At 44.9% G+C, this 22,779-nt stretch overlaps 2 protein-coding genes across 5 annotated transcripts in view; one reads left to right on the forward strand and one right to left on the reverse strand.

The window, feature by feature from the left end:
- Positions 1-948: 948 nt before the first annotated feature.
- On the reverse strand, positions 949-4,131 carry vip (vasoactive intestinal peptide; the record flags this gene model as incomplete). The annotated part of the gene is made up of 5 exons (XM_079729059.1): positions 949-1,076; positions 1,671-1,740; positions 1,827-1,955; positions 3,583-3,687; positions 4,022-4,131. 5 exons carry the CDS (start codon positions 4,129-4,131, stop codon positions 1,068-1,070), a joined length of 423 nt encoding a protein of 140 aa, XP_079585185.1. The 3' UTR covers positions 949-1,067.
- Positions 4,132-9,028: 4,897 nt separating this feature from the next.
- anapc1 (anaphase promoting complex subunit 1) overlaps positions 9,029-22,779 on the forward strand; it is a 35,718-nt gene continuing 21,967 nt past the window's right edge. For 3 of the 4 annotated variants that reach the window (XM_079729819.1, XM_079729821.1, XM_079729822.1), the window contains exons 1-17: positions 9,029-9,272; positions 10,003-10,242; positions 10,766-10,933; positions 12,196-12,238; positions 12,939-13,042; positions 13,352-13,428; positions 13,615-13,688; positions 14,568-14,707; positions 15,529-15,650; positions 17,997-18,128; positions 18,216-18,491; positions 19,037-19,117; positions 20,678-20,768; positions 21,070-21,135; positions 21,470-21,622; positions 22,094-22,228; positions 22,699-22,759. In XM_079729819.1, coding sequence (XP_079585945.1) covers positions 10,027-10,242; positions 10,766-10,933; positions 12,196-12,238; positions 12,939-13,042; positions 13,352-13,428; positions 13,615-13,688; positions 14,568-14,707; positions 15,529-15,650; positions 17,997-18,128; positions 18,216-18,491; positions 19,037-19,117; positions 20,678-20,768; positions 21,070-21,135; positions 21,470-21,622; positions 22,094-22,228; positions 22,699-22,759 — 1,939 coding nt within the window. In that variant the 5' untranslated portion in view covers positions 9,029-9,272; positions 10,003-10,026. Of the gene's footprint in view, positions 9,303-10,002; positions 10,243-10,765; positions 10,934-12,195; positions 12,239-12,938; positions 13,043-13,351; positions 13,429-13,614; positions 13,689-14,567; positions 14,708-15,528; positions 15,651-17,996; positions 18,129-18,215; positions 18,492-19,036; positions 19,118-20,677; positions 20,769-21,069; positions 21,136-21,469; positions 21,623-22,093; positions 22,229-22,698; positions 22,760-22,779 lie in introns of all 4 variants that reach the window. The other variant, XM_079729820.1, reaches the window with a different exon arrangement.

Raw genomic sequence — 22,779 nt, forward strand, 5'->3', positions numbered from 1 at the left:
TATGTACAGTACAGTTGTGTATTTTTGGTAAATGTTTGTTATATTTTAGCTTAAACTGAATTTATTGAACTGTAAAGCACTGTATTGCAATGTACAGTATTCAGTATTAGATTTTTTGGTTGTTGTGAAAACGTGCCCTCTGTTGAACTGAATAAAAACAGTGAATATGGAAGACTGCAGTGTTTTATATAAAGTAGACTAGTGTGTTGCTGCTGATCTGAAAGTGTATTCATATGATACAAGTGTGCATCATTTTGTCATCAGAAAGACATTTTGACAAAGGATTGTTAGGTTTCGATAGAAGAGTTTCAATTTGACATAGATGTGAATGGTATATTTCTCAGTGTTGTGTCTTATTTGCTTCTGTGTTGAGTTTTGACACAGTGAGCCAAGTTTTGCAAAATGTGTTCAAGCAATTGAAAAAAACTGTAAAAATCTATACATGGCTATGTGTTACCTGTCAGCTAGGAGCTACATAGCTATGTATTAGTGTCTTTGTTAAACGTGTTTGGGAATAATGACACCAAACAACTGGTCTTTCAAAAATAAACCAACATCTTTTATTCAGTGAACAACAAAGGGGCTTCATCTGCATTCTTATCACTTTGTAACTAATATTGTCCATCATATATATATATATATATATATATATATATATATATATATATATATTGATATGAAAGGTTAGTATTAGCATGGTGAGTATATTAAATATATATTATACACTAAATGTATATTAGGGTGACGTCCAGAGAGTTGGAAGTCTGATGTAAGGTGCCCTCATGAGTATTCATAGATCAGATGTACCATTTATATTCGAATATTACAATCAAATATAATTTTTGTGTAATGAGTACTCAAACCTTCCTATGGTCCAATTTATATACAATGTAAACATGTTTGTTGACTGAAAACACAAACATTACATATACAATACATATACAGGCAGAGAGAGAGAGATATATATCTATATGGACAGAGAGAGAGACATAGATCTATATAGATAGAGAGGGGGATATAGATCTATATAGATAGAGAGGGAGACGTGTTCTTCTGGGATGGAGACCTCAGAGGGGCTGTAGGAGGAGAGAGACAAGGTTATGACAACATGATGCCCTGGTGTTACACGTGTGTGTGTGTGTGTGTGTGGGTTTGTATGTGTGGGTTACCAGATGATAGGTGTGTGTGTGTGTGTATGTGTTACAAGCTGATAGGTGTGTGTGTGTGTGTGTGTGTGTGTGTGTTACCAGCTGAAAGGTGTGTGTGTGTGTGTGTGTTACCAGCTGAAAGGTGTGTGTGTGTGTGTGTGTGTGTGTTACCACCTGATAGGTGTGTGTGTGTGTGTGTGTGTGTGTGTGTGTGCGTGTGTGTGAGTGGTGTGGATTACCATATGATAGGTGTGTATATGTATGTGTGTGTGTTACCAGCTAATCAGTGTCTGTGTGTGTGTTACCAGCTGATAGGTGTGTGTGTGTGTGTGTGTGTGTTTGTGTGTGTATGTTACCAGCTGATAGGTGTGTGTGTGTGTGTTACCAGCTGATAGGTGTGTGTGTGTGTGTGTGTTACCAGTTAATCGGTATGTGTGTGTGTGTGTGTGTGTGAGACCAGCTGAGAGGTCTGTGTGTGTGTGTGTGTGTGTGTGTGTGTGTGTGTGTGTGTGTGTGTGTTACCAGCTGATAGCGGTTGATCAGGTGATCCATGTCCTCAAAGTTTTCTTGGAAGGCCGTTGCGTCTTCCAGACTAAGAAACAACAAATATACACATATAAGTTTACAGACAGACAGAAAGACAGATAGGGAGACGGACAGACAGACAGGCTGCAGTACCTCCTCTTCCCTGTGAGGACGGCAGTAAGGTACTTCTTCACAGCCATCTGCTTCCTGAAGCGGCTGTAGTTGTCAGTAAAGATTGCGTCTGTGTGGCGCTTGGCCGCCTCGCCCGCAAAACCCTCATCACTGAAAGGAATCACACGTCAGATCTATCTAGCTATATATCTATCAGAAAATCTATATTATCACACTAGCTATCTATAATATTATCTATCTATCTATAGTATAATTTATCTATAGTATTATCTATCTATCTATTTATCTATTTATCTATCTCTCACTCTATCTATAGAACTATATAACATGTCCTATATGACATGATGTATAACATGTCTATATAACATGATGTATTACATGTCCTATATAACATGATGTATAGCAAGTCCTATATAACATGATGTAAAGCATTTCATATATAGGGCCCTATCTTGCATCCGGCGCAATTGACTTTCTCACTGGCACATGTGTCGTTGCTAGTTTGCAACTGGCGCAGAGAGTTATTTTCCCTCCTGCTCCACGTGTCGATAAATTAGGGAATGATCTTGTGCCCCAAGGGGCGGTTCGGTGAAAGGAGGAGGTGTGTTCTGGCGCAAACATTCCCTGGTGCTATTTTGCAGTTTCAGAAATCACTTGCTCCACAAACCAGGAAATACCTGGTTTAAAGTCAGTGGCGCGTTGTTCAGATGCTATTTTAAGGGCGCATGCATAATGTTGCTTGTGCACCTCGCACATACATTTGTCTTCTCTCATCTACCTAGCCACACATTCTTGGTAAATTATTTGGGAAAGAACAGCTGATACAGTAATAATAAGTTGTACTTTTAAATCAATGCATCTGCAAACACCGTACACTAAACACATATTTTCTTGACACAGACATCGTGTACATGCCCATAACTTTTAGGATTGATGGGTACTTGATCGTGAGAAAACATTGTTTTACCGCGAGTGAGTGTTATAAAGAATGAATGAATGAATGTGGGCGCGCGTGTGTGTATGTGTAAAAGAATGAATGAATGCGGGCGCGCGTGTGTGCGTCCATCTGTTTAAACACACGCAAACTAAACACGTAACGCATAATACAGTCCATGGCAATGTATATTAACGGGGGGACACATGCATATTAGGAACACAAGTCGATAATGATAATTCATACAATACTGATAAGAAACTATGTTTATAATTTATTGTGTATATCATTAAATAGAACCACAGTTACCGCATATCATATGTGTGTTAAGCTTTCTTTGCCGAAATTTATTTGAGGACTCAGTATTTCTGAAGTTGTGAAAAAAACCTTATTCCATGTGGGAATTAGGCAATATTATTTGGCCATAAACTGAGCCATTTGAAGTTTGAAATTCATGTACATCTGTCTCATCGGAGACTGCAGACGCGCTGTCAAAATATCAACTCGTCGGATTCAAATGCGCTCATGGCTCTTAAAGGGGATGGGAGCTGGCACTCTCATTGGTTTATTGCACGTTACGCCCAAATCACACCTACGGGTAAATAGGCTTCAGACCAACCCTTAGATTTGCGCCGGGCGCAAGAGTCATTTTTGCACCGGTAAAATAGCAAATTTGCCATAGAACCACCCACAAAGTTACTTGCGTTGGCGCTTCTCACTTGCGTTTCAGACTGTTAAAATAGGGCCCATAAGGTGATGTATACATGTCCTATATAACATGAGGTATAACATGTCCTATAGAACATGATGTATAACATGTCCTATATAACGTGAGGTGCTCACCTGAGCCGCTTGCCCATCAGGGACTCCAGGTACCTGCGAGCTGACATCTGGCCCAGCAGCTTGCTGTAGCCGCTGGTGAACAGGCCGTCTGCATGCCGGCTCTGCCTGAGGTGATACAAGGTCATGAATCATATTAATCATCCTCCTGATTCTCCGCATGTCGGGCCAGACGGAAGCTTTTCGTCTCGTCTAGATTGAGGTGGATCGTTTTTTGGAAAAAAGATTGACTTAAACATTGCATAGATAAAGATATTGACTGCATGTATCAGCTGATATGTACTTTAGACAAAAGCATACATCTCAGGTGAAGGGTTCAGACAGTTAGTTCAAACGGTTAGTTAAATCATAAGGCTTAGTCAAAGCAACCCTACTGCAGGATAGGGTTAAAACATAGGGTTAGTTAAAAAGTAGTTAAAACATAGGGTTAGTTAAAAGGTACCTTATGGAGGAGGGGGGCAGAACCACGGTGCGGGACCACGCCCCCTGGGACCACACCCCCGCACACAGCGCGAGCAGCAGCAGCAGCGACGGACCGGTGGTGTGCAGCATCGCGGTTCCTGCGGAGAGAAGCGCGCGTTTAATTTATTCATTCATTCTTTCTAATTTCTACTGATGACCACAGCACGAACAGCTCTGCATGAGCTGCGCTAGAGCCGTCAGTCAGGGAGTTGGGGACTCCCGTGCGTAATTACGCACAGAGGGCAGAGGTTTTCCTCCAAAGAATTTAGCATGTCTTCTCTAAAATAAAGTAGGTTCATAATCCATTAATGCAACTGTTACATAATCCATTAAAACAACTGTTTCATAATCCATAAATACAACTGTTCCATAATCCATTAATACAACCGTTCCATAATCCAGTATTACAACTGTTCCGAAATCCATTAACATAACTGTGATGTAAACGGGCTTTTATAATTCAGAATATATACATACATTTCTTTAAACTAAGGATTGTTGGATTGTGCATAAAAATGTGTGTGTTGGGACCTCTATTCCCTACCGATACATTTAGGAGGATTTGATTGACTAGATCTCCTTTGGTACCGAGTATTAGTGCGCTTTCCCCTGCGCGAGATTAATAAAGTTCTATCTCTCTATCTATAGCTATATCACTCTATCTATCTATCTATCTATCTATCTATCTATCTATCTATCTATCTATCTATCTATCTATCTATCTATCTATCTATCTATCTCTTTATTTATCACTCTATCTCTATCTCTATCTATCGCGATCTATTACTCTATCTAGCACTCTATCATTCTGCGCCTTGGATCAGAAACCTTTAGTATCCGCTGCTGGTCCTCAGCTCTGGTCTCTCGGGGTCTTGGGTCTCGGTCTCTCGGGGTCTTGGGTCTCGGTCTCTCGGGGTCTTTGGGTCTCGTCGGTGTCGTGGGGTCTCGGGTCTCTGTCCTTCTGGGTCTTGGGGTCTTAGTCTCTCGGGGTCTCGGGTCTTGGGGTCTCGGTGTCTGGGTTTTCTCTCCAAAGGCGCGCAATCCGTGTCCGTGTCTGAAGCGGTTCGCTGGTTTTATCGGAATACTTTTAGTGTCCAAGACGGCGATCCCTTTCATCAGGGAGACGTCATGTCCCAGGGGGCGATGCCGTCATTGGCCAACTCATAGGCTTGTGGTGGTCAACAGGTGGAATTAGTGATGACGAGGCTTCAATTAGCCTTCCTCATTAACTATGGATCACGGTTAAAGAAAGCCACCCTATTGGTCTATCACTAATGAGTCCCAAATAAAACATACTAATACAAATAACACTACTGCAGCCCAACTAATACAAATACTAATACAACTACTACAGCCCTACTAATACAAATACTAATACAACTGCTTCAGCCAAACTAATAGAATTACTAATACAACTGTTGCAGCCCTCAACTACAATACTAATAAAACTACTACAGCCTTACTAATACAACTACTAATACTAATACTAATACTAATACAAATACAACTATTACAGCCTAACTTATACGAAAACAGAGGACTCCAAAGCAAGAGCCAGAAGAAACAAATGCAATGCTGCAGCCTTTCTAATGCTAATAAAGACAGAATAGTCTTACTAGTTTAGTAATAGTAGGAGCATTACAGCAGGAGCATATGTATAAATATATGTATGTATATATATATATATACATATGCTCCTGCTGTTATGCTCCTACTATTACTAATACTAGTATATATATATATATATATATATGTATATATATATATATATATATATATATATATATATATATATATATATATATATATATATATATATATATATATATATATATATATATATATATATATATATATATATATGTGTGTATATATATATGTGTGTATATATATAGTAAGGTATCTCTGTGGCAGGTTGACAGAGGTCTTGAGGCTGATAGAATCATCTCCAGGGGAAGTAGATTAGCGGGGTCATGGTGGAAGGAAACAATGTAATTGACAGCAGAGACAGGAACCAGACCCCGGGAGAAACCATTAGGCTGATGTCAGGAGGACACATTCCTCCAGACCCACGCTTGCTAGCAGACTCACAGTAGCACACACAAGCTAGGTTGGAGACCTAGCCGTGAGGGTTAGCCAGTTGTAGGATAGGTTTAGGGCTAGCCTTTACTAGATAGCTGTAGGCTATCTAGTTTTAAGGGTAGCCTTAGTAAAATAGCTATAAATAATAGTTGTGTGATGATCAGATTTGGTCACTTTGATTTTAAAGACATAAATTCAAGACAGTTAAAGAAATACAATACAAGAGACTGATCAGGATTAAGTGAAGTTCCACAATATAATCTAAATATGATTACGAACTATGAAGTTATGTTATATATCTATGTTATTCAACTATGAAACCTTGGTGCGAATGATTGGAAAGAAATGTGAAATATTTCATCGAGAAATCAAGTTTCCCCGCAGTGACAGGGAGCAGACTGGCCCTCTGGAGATATTCCACCTCCTCCCAAAACACTCTGGAGGTCCTTATCCAATCACAGGACCTGAGAGAGACCCCTCTGATCAATTGATGCTGGCAGACATGGAATGTGTGTGTGTTTGGACTTTGTGTGTCTATATAGGGTATGTGTGTGTGTCATGTTGATGTGTGTTGTGTGTGCACATCTTGTGTGTGTGTGTGTGTACACACACTCACAGTACTGATGCGTTCGGGCCCCCCGGGGCCACATGGTAATTAGATGAGAGCAGCTCCTCATTGGCTGTTGACTAACGACATAAATGCATCTGGCACAAATAGGCACACACATGCACACACACACACACACACACACACATACACACACACACACACACACACACACGCGTCCACACACAGAAGCCGATACCCGTACATAAACACAAACACGGATACACCACACAAGTGTGCACAGTCACCCATGCATGCGCAAATGCACTTGCACACAAGCACATGCACACAAACACATTAACACACACACACACACATTAAAACACACAGACAAACACACATATACAAACCTAAATTACATCATTCTGTCTCGTAATGCACCTCCTGTCAACCAATCAGATTAGGTTGTTTTACATTCTATTATGTACCTTGTTTTATGTCCAGGAAGTTATGACATCACTCTATCAATCAGTCAGTCAATCAAACTACCCCTCCATCTATCTATGTATCTATCTATCTATCACACACACACACACATAATATAAAGTATAAGATAGGTGACACACAGACAGACAGAAATGAATGTGCATGTGTTATTTCTAGTTTAAGTCTTTCCTTGGTTGTTGGTAATAAACACTCAATAAAGCCAGATTCTGTATTAAATATCACCTTCATTAGGAGGTAATGAACCAAAGGCCACACCACCAAGAAACCTGACCTTCATTAGAGCACCAATCCTTCTTCGACTTCATCACAATAATATTCATATTAGTAACAACATAAATTATTATTGTAGTTGCTATTAATGTTCCTATTATTATCGTTCAGAATATGAATCATTATGAGGCTAAAGTGCAGGAACCTCTTGTTGTTGTTTGTGTTCTCGTCATTATTATTATTATTATTATTATTATTATTATTATTATTATTATTATTATCATTATTATTACATGTTTTATTATCATTATCATTAGAATTATTATTATCATTATTGTCACCATTATTATTGTTATTACAGTTTTTCTCTGATGCTTGTGCTATGCAGTGCTGTCTTTTCCTTTCTGTATCGCGATGACATGGTCTTTCAATAAATTGCAGTACAAACAGTACACTTTTTCTCAGTCGCTTTGGCACATTTCTCAGATCAGAATTGAAATTCTCAAAACTACCTGTTCAGTCTTCACATCATTGTGTCACTTGTGCACATCAAAAAAGCAGTTTCTCATTTCTTTGAATAAGCTGCAAATAAGCTTTGAATAAGCTTTTGGTACATCCATGCAAATGATTATGTACAATTCTCTGCTCTTTCCTACATTATCAATTGCTTAGTTCATGTTGATCATTTAGGCATTAATTCTTTGCATAAGTCTTTACATGCAAAATGGTTGAACAAGTTGTCATAATATGTCAAGCATATTTCTATACATTTCCATTAGACTTTTTTTCTAAATCTATCCTGAATTGGTAATTTGCTAGCAGGTGAATCTTGACTTTCTCTTATCTCTGGAGCACAACACAATGTTACAATGTCTGACAATCGAAGGACAAGGAATTGGACGTGGTACACAGCCAAAGAGAAGAAGAAAAGGAAGAGGAGTGAGGCTGTGTGAGAATGAGAATTTGTGGCCCAACAGACAGGAACGTCAGGAGGTGTAGGAAGACTGCACTGTAATTCCTAGAGCAATGCATGTACAATTTACCCTAAGTAGAGCAATGGTCTGTCAACAAATTACAGTACAAACAGTCAAAGCTTAAATGTGAATCTTGTCCAGTCTCTTGCAATCAATCTCCCACATACACTAAGGTGTAACTTAGAATTTACAATGATTGTCTTCAAAACTTTAGCCATAGTTTACATCAGAACATCCCTCCAGAGTAGACTGTTATATTGACTGATGTGACATGACTAAGCAATTTGACTGTCTTATCCGTACACAATGACATAAGGACTTGTCATTCTGATGGCACTGACATGTTCATTGACACAGATATAAACTTTTGAAAGATGAACTAAAGATTTTGAGCAAGAGACTGGCCTTTGCAGGTAATCCATGGTGTTTTGCTATTTGTACGAATTGTTTTGAGAAATGGACTTACTGATTTGCAAATGTCGAGGATGATTCGAGAAATGTATCATAGCGAGCGAGAAAAACTGTATTATTATTATTATTATTATTATTATTATTATTATTATTATTATTATTGCCAGAGAGCGAGCTCTGTGTTTCTATTGGCTGACAGCCTCGCGCTCTGTGTCACAGTGCGCGAGGCTGTCGGGAAATCCAATATGTCCGCGACTGTTTGAAAAGCTCCAGTTTACAAACATAACATAACATAACATAACGTAACGTAACATTTCAGCATCGCTAATTAACTAAGACTAGTAATATACACAACAGTGTTCTAGTCCAGCAGCAGCAGCTCACCAGCTCCTGTCCTCACTGGGAGCACTGGGAGCAGCTTCATTGGCTGGTTGTGTGGTACGAGCGGGAACGAAAGCAGAGGACTCCGAAACAAGAGCCAGAACCTTCCTTCTCACCAGGTGAGGAGCCTCCTGCCTCCTTGTCACCAGGTGAGGAGCCTCATGTCCTCCTCCTCTTGAGCTTACAGCTGCTCGGTGCTAGCTGCCATGCTATCCAGCTCTTCCACAACCTCACCTAGCATGCTAACCCTGTTAGCAGTGAGTTCAGTACTGCGCTGCCTGGCTAATAAACCTGTTGTACTAGGAGAACTCTGGATCAGTGTATTAGTACTAGAAGAACTCTGGATCAGTGTATTAGTACTAGAATAACTCTGGATCAGTGTATTAGTACTAGAAGAACTCTGGATCAGTAAATCAGTACTAGAATAACTCTGGATTAGTGTATTAGCACTAGAAGAACTCTGGATCAGTGTATTAATGCTAGAAGAACTCTGGATCAGTGTATTAGTACTAGAAGAACTCCGGATTAGTGTATTAGCACTAGAATAACTCTGGATCAGTGTATTAATGCTAGAAGAACTCTGGATCAGTGTATTAGTACTAGAATAACTCTGGATCAGTGTTTTAGTACTAAGAACTGGATCAGTAAATCAGTACTAGAATAAATCTGGATTAGTGTATTAGTTCTAGAATAACTCTTGATCAGTGTATTAGTACTAGAATAACTCTGTATCAGTGTATTAGTACTATACTAACTCTGGCTCAGTGTAGTGTGGCTCTATTAGCATAACAGTGTTAACAGTTTCTCACCTAATGCTCCAGTCTTAGTAAACTCGTGTTCTGTCCTCAGAAATAATGCTGAAATCTGGACCTCATGTCGGAAGTCGTGTTTGAAGAGCCAGCCACGATGATCTCCGCGGGGGACCTGCAGAGCTTTGTCCCGTTCGGCCGCGACCACTGCAGGAACCATCCCACCGCCTTCAACCTGCAGCTCCGCCTGCTGCAGCCCGCCTCGGAGCTCTGGGCCCTGGAGGGCGCCGCCAGCCTGGTGGGCTCTCTGCAGGAGGTCTCCCTGCACGAGAAGCTCCAGGTACCCCCTGCTGGTCTGCCTGTTGGTCTGCCTGCCTGCCTGTCTGCCTGTTGGTCTGTCTGCCTGTCTTCCTGTGGGTCTGCCTGTTGGTCTCACGTCTTTTGGTCTGCCTGTTGGTCTGTCTGCCTGCCTGCTGGTCTGTCAGCCTGTCTTCCTGTCGGTCTGCCTGTCGGTCTGCCTGTCGGTCTTCCTGTCGGTCTGCCTGTCGGTCTGCCTGTCGGTCTGCCTGTTGGTCTGCCTGTCTGCTGGCCTGTCTGCCTGTTGGTCTATCTATCTATCTGCCTGCCTGTCTGCCTATTTGTCTGTCTGCCTATTTGTCTGTCTGCCTGTTGGTCTGTCTGTCTGTTGGCCTATTCATCTCTCTCTGTCTATCTCTTTGTATTTCTACCTGTCTATCGGTGTAACCCTATGACTCTTTCTGAGAAGAAAGATGGTTCCATCACCTACAATCATGTAAACACATACATTTACAAATGCACACACCTGTGAACTAAGGCTTCTTATCAACGGGTTTGAATGACAGGAGAGCTGGCAGCTGAGGCACGGCTGTGTGGTGGGCGGGCCCGATGAGGAAGCAGAGTTTGAGGAGGAGCTCTATACGGCAGGAAACACTGTGGTGTGGACCCATGGCAGCCGAGCAGAGGCGTCCAGCGTCTACAAGGCCTTCACCGTAGACACACCTGTCCAACAGGTGGGTCTGTTATTTTTTTTGTCCTTGTAATTAAAGCATTCACCAATAAAGGACGCTTACTATGCAAACTATCTCGGGGCCGCGGGCCTTTCCCAAGGGGTTCGGAATAAAGACAGAGCGCCACGGCCATGAGCAGTGCAACAATGAAAAGCAGAGTATCTGTTCATAGAATTGTAAGGCAAACCCATGTGTTTAGTTTGCTTGGAAACAATATCACTCATAAAAGATTTCAAGTTAAGTCGCCACTACAACTACTACAACTGCACTATGATGCACTTAATGTTGGGTCACTTTTTTCCAGTTTGTGCCATCATTGAATGATGATGTATGTGAGCCCTTTGTACTGAAAAAAATAGCTGTTTCTTTTAAAACAAACTTTTTGTATTTGTCGTTTAACAAGACTATAGACATGTTAAAATTACATTTTACCATGGCAATTGTGGTTCAATGAACATACAGACATATACAGATGTTTTTCTTATTTAGAATAGAGATGGGCACAGGTTAACAGTGTTAATCGAATATTCGATTATTCGAAATGACGTCGGTATTCGACTTTAGCTGTAGCGGATTTTTTAAATTGTTAGCCTTAAGTTAATTAAATATTATTCATTAGCTATGTTAATTACATATTGTTCATTAAACGTGTATACTGATGGCATTTAAAATATGTAAAGTAGAAAGAAAGAAAAAACACAATTGCAATACATTAGATACATTTTTGTGCCTTTGCGCATCACGTAGTTTAAACTTGCAGGCAGCGCACAGGGCTTGATTGTAAATCGCCTCTGGACCCGCCTATCCCCAGACAACGTAGGTATGCTCATTTATTTGAACAAGAATGAGGCAGTAGGTGGGCTTATGTGTGATGTTAACTGGAACTGTTTTAGACGTGCTGTATTTCAGCCTTACACCTAATATATTGTTGTTGATGTTCTGTTATATGCACATCATGCTCAATGCGAGGCAGCCCCATGCGCTGCAAGTGGAGTTCTGTTGATATCCAAGCCCACCAGTACTTTTTGCTGTTGTGCTTCAGTTACTTGAATCTATTCAGTTTGTGCCTTAAATTTACTTGAATCTAATTTCCATTTGGGCCTTAAGTATGCAATACTGTTCATTCATATTCCACACTGTGTTTAACCTCAGCATATAGTCAGTATTGTGTCTTTAGTATGGTGTAACTCTGTTCGTCCACACTGTGACCTCATCCTATCGTCTATATTGTGTCTCTAGTCTGGTGTAACTCTGTTCTTCCACAGGCCCTGTGGTGTGACTTTGCTGTTCCTCAAAGTAAGAACAACGGTATGTCTCTAGCGGTTCTCTTGAAAAGATCTTGCAACGTAGTACATGGTTCTGATTAGTGGTGGGGGGGAACAATCTATTCTGTTCAGTATCGCGATATTTTGCGTACTCGATTATATCGACAGAGTAGCCCCTAGTATTTCAATACTTGGGGCTCTGATTAAAATGCTCTGATGTAGCATGTGGAACTGATTTAGCGTACAGCTCTGATGTAGCGTGTAGCTCTGATGTAGCATGTGGTTCTGATGTAGCGTGCAGCTCTGATGTAGCATGTGGTTCTGATGTAGCATGTGGTTCTGATGTAACGTGTGGTTCTGATGTAGCGTGTAGCTCTGATGTAGCATGTGGTTCTGATGTAGCGTGTAGCTCTGATGTAGCATGTGGTTCTAATGTAGAGTATGGTTCTGATGTAGCGTGTAGCTCTGTTGTAGCATGTGGTTCTGATGTAGCGTGTAGCTCTAATGTAGCATGTGGTTCTGATGTAGCGTGTAGCTCTGATGTAGCATGTGGTTCTGATGTAACATGTGGTTGTGATGTAGAGTGTGGTTCTGATGTAGCGTGTGGTTCTGATGTAGCATATGGTTCTGATGTAGCATGTGGTTCTGATGTAGCATGTGGTTCTGATGTAGCTTGGGTTCTGATGTAGCGTGTGGTTCTGATGTAGCGTGTAGCTCTAATGTAGCATGTGGTTCTGATGTAGCCTGTTCAGGAGGCTCGGAACAGACAGTGTGCATCCTGGAGAGCAGCTGTTTGAACGTCCACAGCGTCACTGGGAAGGACTTCATCTCCCCTCTCCCCTTCCAGGTAGGAGTCCCATTCCCACGTTCACACATTCAGCCCGGACTGATTTCTGAAGGGCTAGCCTTCTATTACTCATCACATGTACTGTACTGACTCACCACATGTAATGACTCATCACATGTACTGACTCATCACAGGTAATGACTCGTCACATTACTCCACATGTATTGACTCATCAAATGACTCCTCACTGACTTATAGTGGGTGTATTATCTTGTAGTGTGTAATCTTGTAGGTTGTAGTGTGTGTGTGTGTAATCTTGTAGGTTCTAGTGCGTGCGTTTGTGTGTGTAATCTAGTTTTGTGTCTCAAGGTGTCTCATCTGTGGGCGACAGCATTTGGTCTCCTGTTGGAAAGAAAAAACTCAGATCCCCTGCCCAGTTCTACCGGGTACACTCTCTGTCTGTCTGTCTCTGTCTATCTGTCTATCTGTCTCTCTGTCTGTCTGTCTCTGTCTGTCTCTGTCTGTCTCTGTCTATCTGTCTATCTGTCTCTCTGTCTCGCTGTCTCTCTGTCTGTCTGTTTGTCTGTCTGTAGTTTTGTGTGTCCCCACCTAAAGGTGTGTTTGTGTTTCAGAGAGTCTCTACCGACGGTGTTCAGCATGCTCCACCCTCTGGATGAAGTAGCTCCTGTAGTGTGGAGACCAGCAGGTACACACACACACACACACGTCTTCGGTTGCTAAGCGACGTCAATGTATTTGGCGGACTATTTCACTACTACTGATGCTGGTAACGATTAAATTGTAAAAAGACACACCATGTGAAGTTATTTTTTCGTTTTGGCAAGTTGCCCTGTAATAAGCAGGATAATGTATAGAACGTCGCCGGTCATTATCGAAAATAAGCCCCTTCGCCGGTCATCATCCCGATAATGACCGGAGTTGTATACAATATCCCTTACATATATATTTAGCAGAGTAGGCCTAAGTAACAAATGTGTACAAAGTTACACATGTATTAAAAAAAATGTCGGGTTGAAATCGGCCTCATCATTACAGTTAATGTGTCGGGCCGGGCCGGGCTCGGCCAGAACGTGCACGGGCTCGAGCCGGGTTGGGCTTGATTTTCTGGGCCCGATCTAAGCTCTAATAAAGACTGCTCAGCGAAACCGCCTTGGGGAAGGAAGAGTCACGAGGCTTATGCGCATTGCAAGCAGCAGAGACACTCTCCATACATTTGACTTTAAGTCAGCATCACAGATGCTGCTTCACAGATGCCAAATATCGAAAGAAGTAAAATAAAAAAAAAAACGTTAAAATGAAACCTTCCAGGTCACATGATGACCGGCACCAATTCTTTCTAGCGGAATCACTGACACACACACACACACACACACACACACACACACACACACACACACACACACACACACACACACACACACACACACTATGTGTTTGTTTCAGAGGGCGTCCAGTTTGTGTGTGTTTGTGTTCCAATACCTCAGTGTGTGTGTGTTCATTTACCTCACTGTGTGTGTGTGTGTGTTCACTTACCTCAGTGTGTGTGTGTGTGTGCGTGTTCCAGGGGGGTCGGATCGTGTCCAGTATGTGAGTGACAGCAGCCTGAGGCTGGTGTTCAGCAGCGCCAAGCCGTCCATCCTGCTGTGCTTCGACACGACGCAGGGAACACACTCTATCTGGGCGCTACGGCCCGTCACACACCAGGTACACTCACATACCCAAACACTCCCACTCCCACGATCCCTCAGGTTAGGGTTAGGGTTTGTGGTGCTGATGGAGGGTGGTGGTGGTGGTGGTGCTGGTGGAGGGTGGTGCTGATGGAGGGTGGTGGTGATGGAGGGTGGTGGTGGTGGAGGGTGGTGGTGGAGGGTGGTGGTGGAGGGTGGTGCTGATGGAGGGTGGTGGTGGTGGAGGGTGGTGCTGGTGGAGGGTGGTGGTGGAGGGTGGTGGTGGAGGGTGGTGCTGATGGAGGGTGTTGGTGGTGGAGGGTGGTGCTGATGGAGGGTGGTGCTGATGGAGGGTGGTGGTGGTGGAGGGTGGTGCTGATGGAGGGTGGTGCTGATGGAGGGTGGTGGTGATGGAGGGTGGTGCTGATGGAGGGTGGTGGTGGTGGAGGGTGGTGGTGCTGATGGAGGTAGGTTGCGATGGTGGTTGGTGCTGATGGAGGTTGGTGCTGATGGAGGTAGGTTGTGATGGAGGGTGGTGCTGATGGAGGGTGGTGCTGTTGGAGGGTGGTGGTGGTGGTGGAGGGTGGTGTTGCTGATGGAGGGTGGTGGTGGTGGGTGGTGTTGCTGATGGAGGGTGGTGGTGGTGGGTGGTGCTGATGGAGGGTGGTTCTGATGGAGGGTGGTGGTGGTGGTGGTGGGGGGTGGTGGTGCTGATGGAGGTAGGTTGCGATGGTGGTTGGTGCTGATGGAGGTAGGTTGCGATGGTGGTTGGTGCTGATGGAGGTTGGTGCTGATGGAGGTAGGTTGTGATGGAGGGTGGTGCTGACTCTTCCTCCCCCTCTTGGCCTTCCTCCCCAGGAGCTCGCTGCTGTGGTGCGCTGTCCGTCAGACCAGTCCCTCTTGGCTCCAGGTTTCTTCAGCTCCCACCTCCCCAACCCATCTCCTCTGGACTCCCCTAGTGGCCCTGCCACCTCCTCTAGGTACCAACTACCAGCTCTAGAAACTAACCACCAGCTCTAGATACAAACTACCACCCAGTGGCGGCTGGTGATCAGAAATGGTGGAGGGGTGCAGTTATAGACGGGGGTCTTTCCTGTATTCTGGTGCATTTTGGGAATGCCCCCTACCTATTACCTACTATTCATTCAGATTCATAGCCTACATCCTGACTTGCAGGGCCTGGACAACTTACACTGCATATACAGACCTACTTTATGGCCATGTGGCCTTTATTCCACCAGCCATTGCTATTTTACCCATTGTTGTTATTCTGACACATCATGATCTCTGTCCTATAGCATCCATTTTTTGTGAGTCTCAATATCTACTTGCAGGTAGAAATATGGGACCGTTGCTTCATTTTGTTTATATGCTCCAGGCCGAAAGACTTAATTAATATGTAACTTACTTGCTCCTTTTAAATATAATATTGCTTGGGGAGTCCAATTCCTCCACTGAAATGGGTGGAAAGTAGGGCTGCTCGATTAGGGAAAAAATCATACTCAAAGTTATTTTGGACAATATTAAAATCCCGATTATTCAAACGATTATTTTTGAGTTTGAGAACATGATGTATTTATTCAGCATGTCTCTCCCAAAAACACTTTGTAATTGAGAACTTTTAAATTTCGCCTTAAGAAAATGCACTAAATGGTCAAAAAGAAAATTTCAAATCTAAAATAATGTACAGATATGTATCCAGCTGTTCTGCACTTTCTATAAAACAATCAAAAACAAAAAATCGATTCTATTAGTTTTTTGATCGTTTGACGCTAAAATCGAAATCGGGATCGAAATTAGATTTATCGCCCAGCCCTAGTGGAAAGTCCTTACAACTCTCTGCTAGTTAGCGATCTATCTCTACTCTACTTGTAGTTGTGTTGCGTGAATGCTGCTGAGGGAGGTAGCCTATTTGATTGATTCGCTGAATTGTCCAATCATGTGTTGATAACAAAAAAGAAATGCGATACAATTGACCTGGGGCGCACATCGGTGCGACCTAAGTGCGAATTTTCTTGCGCCAATGAAAAGTTTTCTCTGCTTGATAGACAGCAAAAAGTTTGCAAGCTTACATTGACTTCAACGTGGCCGGCGCCCCTGACTTGGAGGAGGGCTTTATTTCGACTGACCAATAACTAGCCTTGCCCAAATCATTGGCGTTCAGACGCATTTAAATGGTTGATGGCATTGGCAAGTATGGTCTATCACACAATTAAACAAGGTTAAACGCTATGTAGTTTTGTTGATTTATTTTGTATTTATAATAGTTGATTCATAATTGGCAGATATATTCAAGTGAATATTTCACGGAGGGGCGGCGACTAGCACCCTCTATTGACCCACCGCCACTGCTACCACCCCTAGAAACTAACTACCAGCTCTAGGTACCATCTACCAACTCTAGGTACTAACTACCCCCTCTAGGCACTTACTACCACCTCTAGGTAATAACTCAACTACCACCTCTAGGTAATAACTCAACTACCACCTCTAGGTAATAACTCAACTACCACCTCTAGGTACTAACTCAACTACCACCTCTAGATACTAACTACCACCTCTAGGTACTTACTACCACCTCTAGGTAATAACTCAACTACCACCTCTAGGTACTAACTCAACTACCACCTCTAGGTAATAACTACCACCTCTAGGTACTAACTACCACCTCTAGGTAATAACTCAACCACCACCTCTAGGTACTAACTACCACCTCTAGGTAATAACTACCACCTCTAGGTACTAACCCAACTACCACTTCTAGGTATTAACTACCAGCTCTAGGCAGTAACCCAACTACCATTTCTAGGAACCAACTACCACCTCTAGGCAGTAACCCAACTACCATTTCTAGGAACCAACTACCACCTCTAGGTAATAACTACCTCCTCTAGGTACTAACTACCTCCTCTAGGTACTAACTACCTCCTCTAGGTACTAACCCAACTACCACTTCTAGGTACTAACTACCAGCTCTAGGCAGTAACCCAACTACCATTTCTAGGAACCAACTACCACCTCTAGGAACCAACTACCACCTCTAGGTAATAACTACCACCTCTAGGTACTAACTACCTCTAGGTACTAACTACCTCCTCTAGATACTAAGCACCATCTCTAGGTACTAACTACCACCTCTAGGTACTAACCCAACTACCACTTCTAGGTACTAACTACCAGCTCTAGGCACTAACTGCCACCTCTAGGTATTAATAAGTTGCTAATAGGTTAATGAGTCCTTCAGCGGAGTGGCGTGGCCAGCAGGCTACCTACTGAAGTGTTCAACTCCCTGCTCATCTGTGATTGGTCGTTGTCTCCTCCCCCAGCTTTGTGGCTGGCATCAGCTCTCCTCTCCACTACACGGCCTTACGCGGTCACCACAGCAGGATCATGACCTCATCCCCCGGCGCCCACTCCAGGGTCCACTCTCCCAGCATCTCCAGCATGGCCGCCCTCAGGTGGGTGACCGGCAGAGGAGGGAAGGTTTCTCTGGAGGCATCGGTTCAGTCTACAACGTGTCCCTCTGTCCTCCCTCTGGCCTGCAGCCGCTCTCATACTCCGGGCATGGCCGCTCCCTCCTTCTCCGGCACGTCTCGTTTCAACGAGTCCTTCCACGGCCAGGGCTCCAGGGGCCCCTCCCCCAGCCGGGGGCCGTCCCCCAGCCGGGGCCCCTCGCCCAGCCGGGGCCCCTCGCCCAGCAGGGGCCCGTCCCCCAACAGCACCTCCAACGACACCCTGCTTCTGCCCGAAATGGAGCCCATCCTCCCAGACCTGTGCATGGACCAGCTCTGGACCGAGCCCCCGGGCCCCGGCCCACACAGGTAACACACCTGTAACCCCTCTGGACCCCACCCCCCAGGTAACCCCTCTGGACCCCACCCCCCAGCTAACCCCTCTAGACCCCCCCAAAGGTAACCCCTCTGGACCCACCCCAGGTATCCCCTCTAGACCCCCCAGGTATCCCCTCTAGACCCCCCAGGTAACCCCTCTAGACCCCCCAGGTAACCCCTCTAGACCCCCCAGGTAACCCCTCTAGACCCCCCAGGTATCCCCTCTAGACCCCCAGGTATCCCCTCTAGACCCCCCAGGTATCCCCTCTAGACCCCCCAGGTAACCCCTCTAGACCCCCCAGGTAACCCCTCTAGACCCCACCCAGGTATCCCCTCTAGACCCCCCCCCAATTAACAGCTCTAGACCGCCTCCCCCCCAGGTAACCCCTCTACACCCCCAGGAAACCCCTCTAGATCCCCCCCCATAACCCCTCTATACTCCCCCCAGATAACCCCTCCAGACCCCTCCAGGTAACAGCTCTAGACCGCCCAGGTAATGTGTGTGTGTGTGTGTGGGTGTGTGTGTATGCGTCCAGTCCGATGGCCTCCAAGGTGTTCCTGACCTCTGACTTCTGCCAGAACAACTTCCTGTGTTTCCTGGTGGAGTCTCAGCTCAGGTACGTCTATCTGTCTCGCTCTCGCCATTCCTCCCTCTCTCTCGCCCTCTCCCCATCCCTCGCTCTCTCCCTCTCTACCTTCCTCTCTCAGTCTCCCCATCCCTCTCTCCCAATCCCTCCCTCTCTACCCATACCTCCCTCACCCTATCCCTCTCCCTCTCCCTCTCCCCATCCCTCTCTCTCCCTCTCCCCATCCCTCTCTCTCTCTCTCCCTCTCCCATCCCTCTCCCTCTCTCTCTCTCTCTCCCTCTCCCCATCCCTCCCTCTCTCTCTCTCTCTCCCCATCCCTCCCTCTCTCTCTTCCTCTCCCTCTCCCAATCCCTCTCTCTCCCTCTCCCCATCCCTCTCTCTCCCTCTCCCCATCCCTCTCTCTCTCTCCCTCTCCCATCCCTCTCCCTCTCTCTCTCTCTCTCTCCCTCTCCCCATCCCTCCCTCTCTCTCTCTCTCTCCCCATCCCTCCCTCTCTCTCTTCCTCTCCCTCTCCCAATCCCTCTCTCTCCCTCTCCCCATCCCTCCCTCTCTCTCTCTCTCTCCCCATCCCTCCCTCTCTCTCTTCCTCTCCCTCTCCCAATCCCTCTCTCTCCCTCTCCCCATCCCTCTCTCTCCCTCTCCCCATCCCTCTCTCTCTCTCTCCCTCTCCCATCCCTCTCCCTCTCTCTCTCTCTCTCCCTCTCTCTCTCTCTCTCCCTCTCCCCATCCCTCCCTCTCTCTCTCCCTCTCCCCATCCCTCACTCTCTCTCCATCTCTCTTGCGCTCACTCTCTCCTCTCGCTCTCCCCATCCCTCCCTCTCTCTCTCCCTCTCCCCATCCCTCTCTCTCCCTCCCCCATCCCTCCCTCTCTCTCTCCCCTCCCTCTCCCCATCCCTCACTCTCTCTCCCCATCACTCCCTCTCGCTCTCCCTCTCCCTCTCTCCATCCCTCACTCTCTCTCCATCTCTCTTGCGCTCACTCTCTCCTCTCGCTCTCCCCATCTCTCAACCTGCACATGTAGCTCACTAAAGTACAAGGCTTGTGGCAGCGGTGTGACATTTCTCCTTAAAACAAAAGAATGATTAGCTTGAACCCACAATGGTCCAATTAAGGAATTAAATCTGAAGATGAACTTGATGGCTGCTGCTGCACACGTTAGATAAGAGAAGGAAAATATTCCTTTTCTCCCTCGACTGGGAAAATGGATACAGCTCCATTTTAGCCCAAGCTACAGCTACAGCTCCATGATGTTAGCCCAAGTAAAGATACAGCTACATGATGTTAGCCCGAGTAAAGATACAGCTACATGATGTTAGCCCGAGTAAAGATACAGCTACATGATGTTAGCCCAAGTAAAGATACAGCTACATGATGTTAGCCCGAGCTAGAGCTATGGCTACATGATGTTATCCTAAGCTAGAGCTACAGCTACATGATGTAAGGCTAGGTTGGTTCACCCTACCTCTTATGTTTTGACGGGGAACATAAATGACTGATTTTAGATGAAAATAAGGAACTAGTACAGCTAGTACAATGGAAATGATCTACAGTCGTCCTAGTGTTGAATCGGTTATTTAAATCTCCCAACAGGTGTGTGAAGTTCATCCAGAGTAACGACCTGTCTCGCCTCATCTTCACCTCCGTGACCACCATCCCAGCTACCGACGCCGCACCGCTACAGGTAGCACACCACGCTAACACACCACACTAACACACCTACTCCAGAGTTACCCTAACCATATGAAATAGAGTTACCCTAACTAACTCTTAACCCTATCATCCAGAGTTACCCTTACTAACCCTAACCCTATCATCCAGAGTAACCCTAATTTACCCTAGCCCTGTCATCCAGAGTTACCCTAACCCTACCATCCAGAGTTACCCTAACTAACCCTAACCCTATCATCCAGAGTTACCCTAACCCTAACCCTATCATCCAGAATTACCCTAACCCTAACCAACCCTTACCCTGTCCTCCACAGAGCATCAATGCCATGCTGGTCCTGGAGGCTAACAGCAGCCTGGTTCTGTACACTGGAACAACAAGGGTAATGTATACTATACATGCTAATAGAAAGTAATATAAAATGATGTTTCTGTATATATAGACTATTCTAATACTGGACAATATAATGTTTACTAATACTGGAATTGAATATATACTAATACTGTACTATATATGTTTATATATAGATACAATGTCTGTATATGTAGGAGTTTATTGAGGCTTTGATATAGATCTATATTTTTCTAGTTCTGAGTCTATAGATATAGTCGTATAGCACCAAATAGCAACGCAGAAGTCAACAGAAGCTGTTTTTTCAGGTTAATATATACTATATATGTAGTATGTATAGAAGTCAACAGAAGCTGTGTTTTCAGGTAAGCAAGGTGTTTGTTGCCGGTCTCCTGTCTCCCTCGTTCATCCGGTCTGGCCACGCCCATCGGTCTGGCCACACCCATCAGGTGAACACTCCCCTGACCAGCGCTAGCACGCCTGCTGCACCTGCAAACCGTCTGCCACGCCTCGACCAGGTAAGTTTATTAGTACAGCCCTTTATTTCAGTCTCTAAACCAGGTGACTTTATTAGTATATACCTTTATTACAGTCTCTAGACCAGGTAAACTTTATTAGTATACCCCTTTATTACAGGCTCTAGACCGGGTGTCTTTATTAGTGTAGCCCTTTATTACAGTCCCTAGACAGTTAACTTTATTAGTCCAGCCCTGTGTGACGGTCTCTGGACAGGTAACTTTATTAGTCCAGCCCGCTATGACGGTCTCTAGACCAGGTTACTTTATAAGTCTCGCCCTCTGACACTCTCTAGACAGGTAACTTTATTAGTACAGCCCTTTGTGACAGTCCCTAAACAGGTAACTTTATTAGTACAGCCCTCTGTGACAGTCCCTAAACAGGTAACTTTATTAGTACAGCCTTCTGTGACAGTCCCTAGACAGGTAACTTTATATGTCCAGCCCTCTCTAACGGTCCCTCTACCCCTCCAGGCGGTGATGCCCTCTCCCCTCCCTGAGCCCAGAGGGTCCACTCACAACCAGGGTTCCTGGCTGGAGGACTACAGCTTCCCCCAGAGTCCTGCTGTCACGGCCTTGAGGGACGCCGTCTCCAACAGGGTCACTCTGGTACGGCCCTAACCCCAACTCTAACCCCAACCCTGACCCTAACCCCGTCTCTAGAACGGCCCTAACCCTCGCCCCGTCTCTAGAACGGTCCTAACTCTAGCCCCGTCTCTAGTACGGCCAAAACCCTAACCCTAACCCGGTCTCTAGAATGGCCCTAACCCCAACCCTAATCCTGTCTCTAGAACGGCCCTAACCCCAACCCTAATCCCGTCTCTAGAACGTCCCTAACCCTAACCCTGTCTCTAGAACGGCCCTAACCCCAACCCTAACCCCGTCTCTAGAACGGCCCTAACTCTAACCCCGTCTCTAGAACAGCCCTAACCCCGTCTCTAGAACGGCCCTAACCCCAAACCTGACCCCTACCCCGTCTCTAGATCAGCCCCAACCCTAACCCCGTCTCTAGAATAACTCCTCCTCATGAATCATAAGTTCTGTTTATTATGATCTCAATGTCTGCTCTCTGACTACAGGAGGTCAACAACGGAACCATGTTCAGAGTGTCCATTCCTGAGATCTGCACCTCAACCCTAGGTAACGCTAACCCTAACCCT

Source organism: Pollachius pollachius, assembly GCF_949987615.1.
Source record: "Pollachius pollachius genome assembly, chromosome: 2".
Classification (NCBI taxonomy): Eukaryota; Metazoa; Chordata; class Actinopteri; order Gadiformes; family Gadidae; genus Pollachius; species Pollachius pollachius.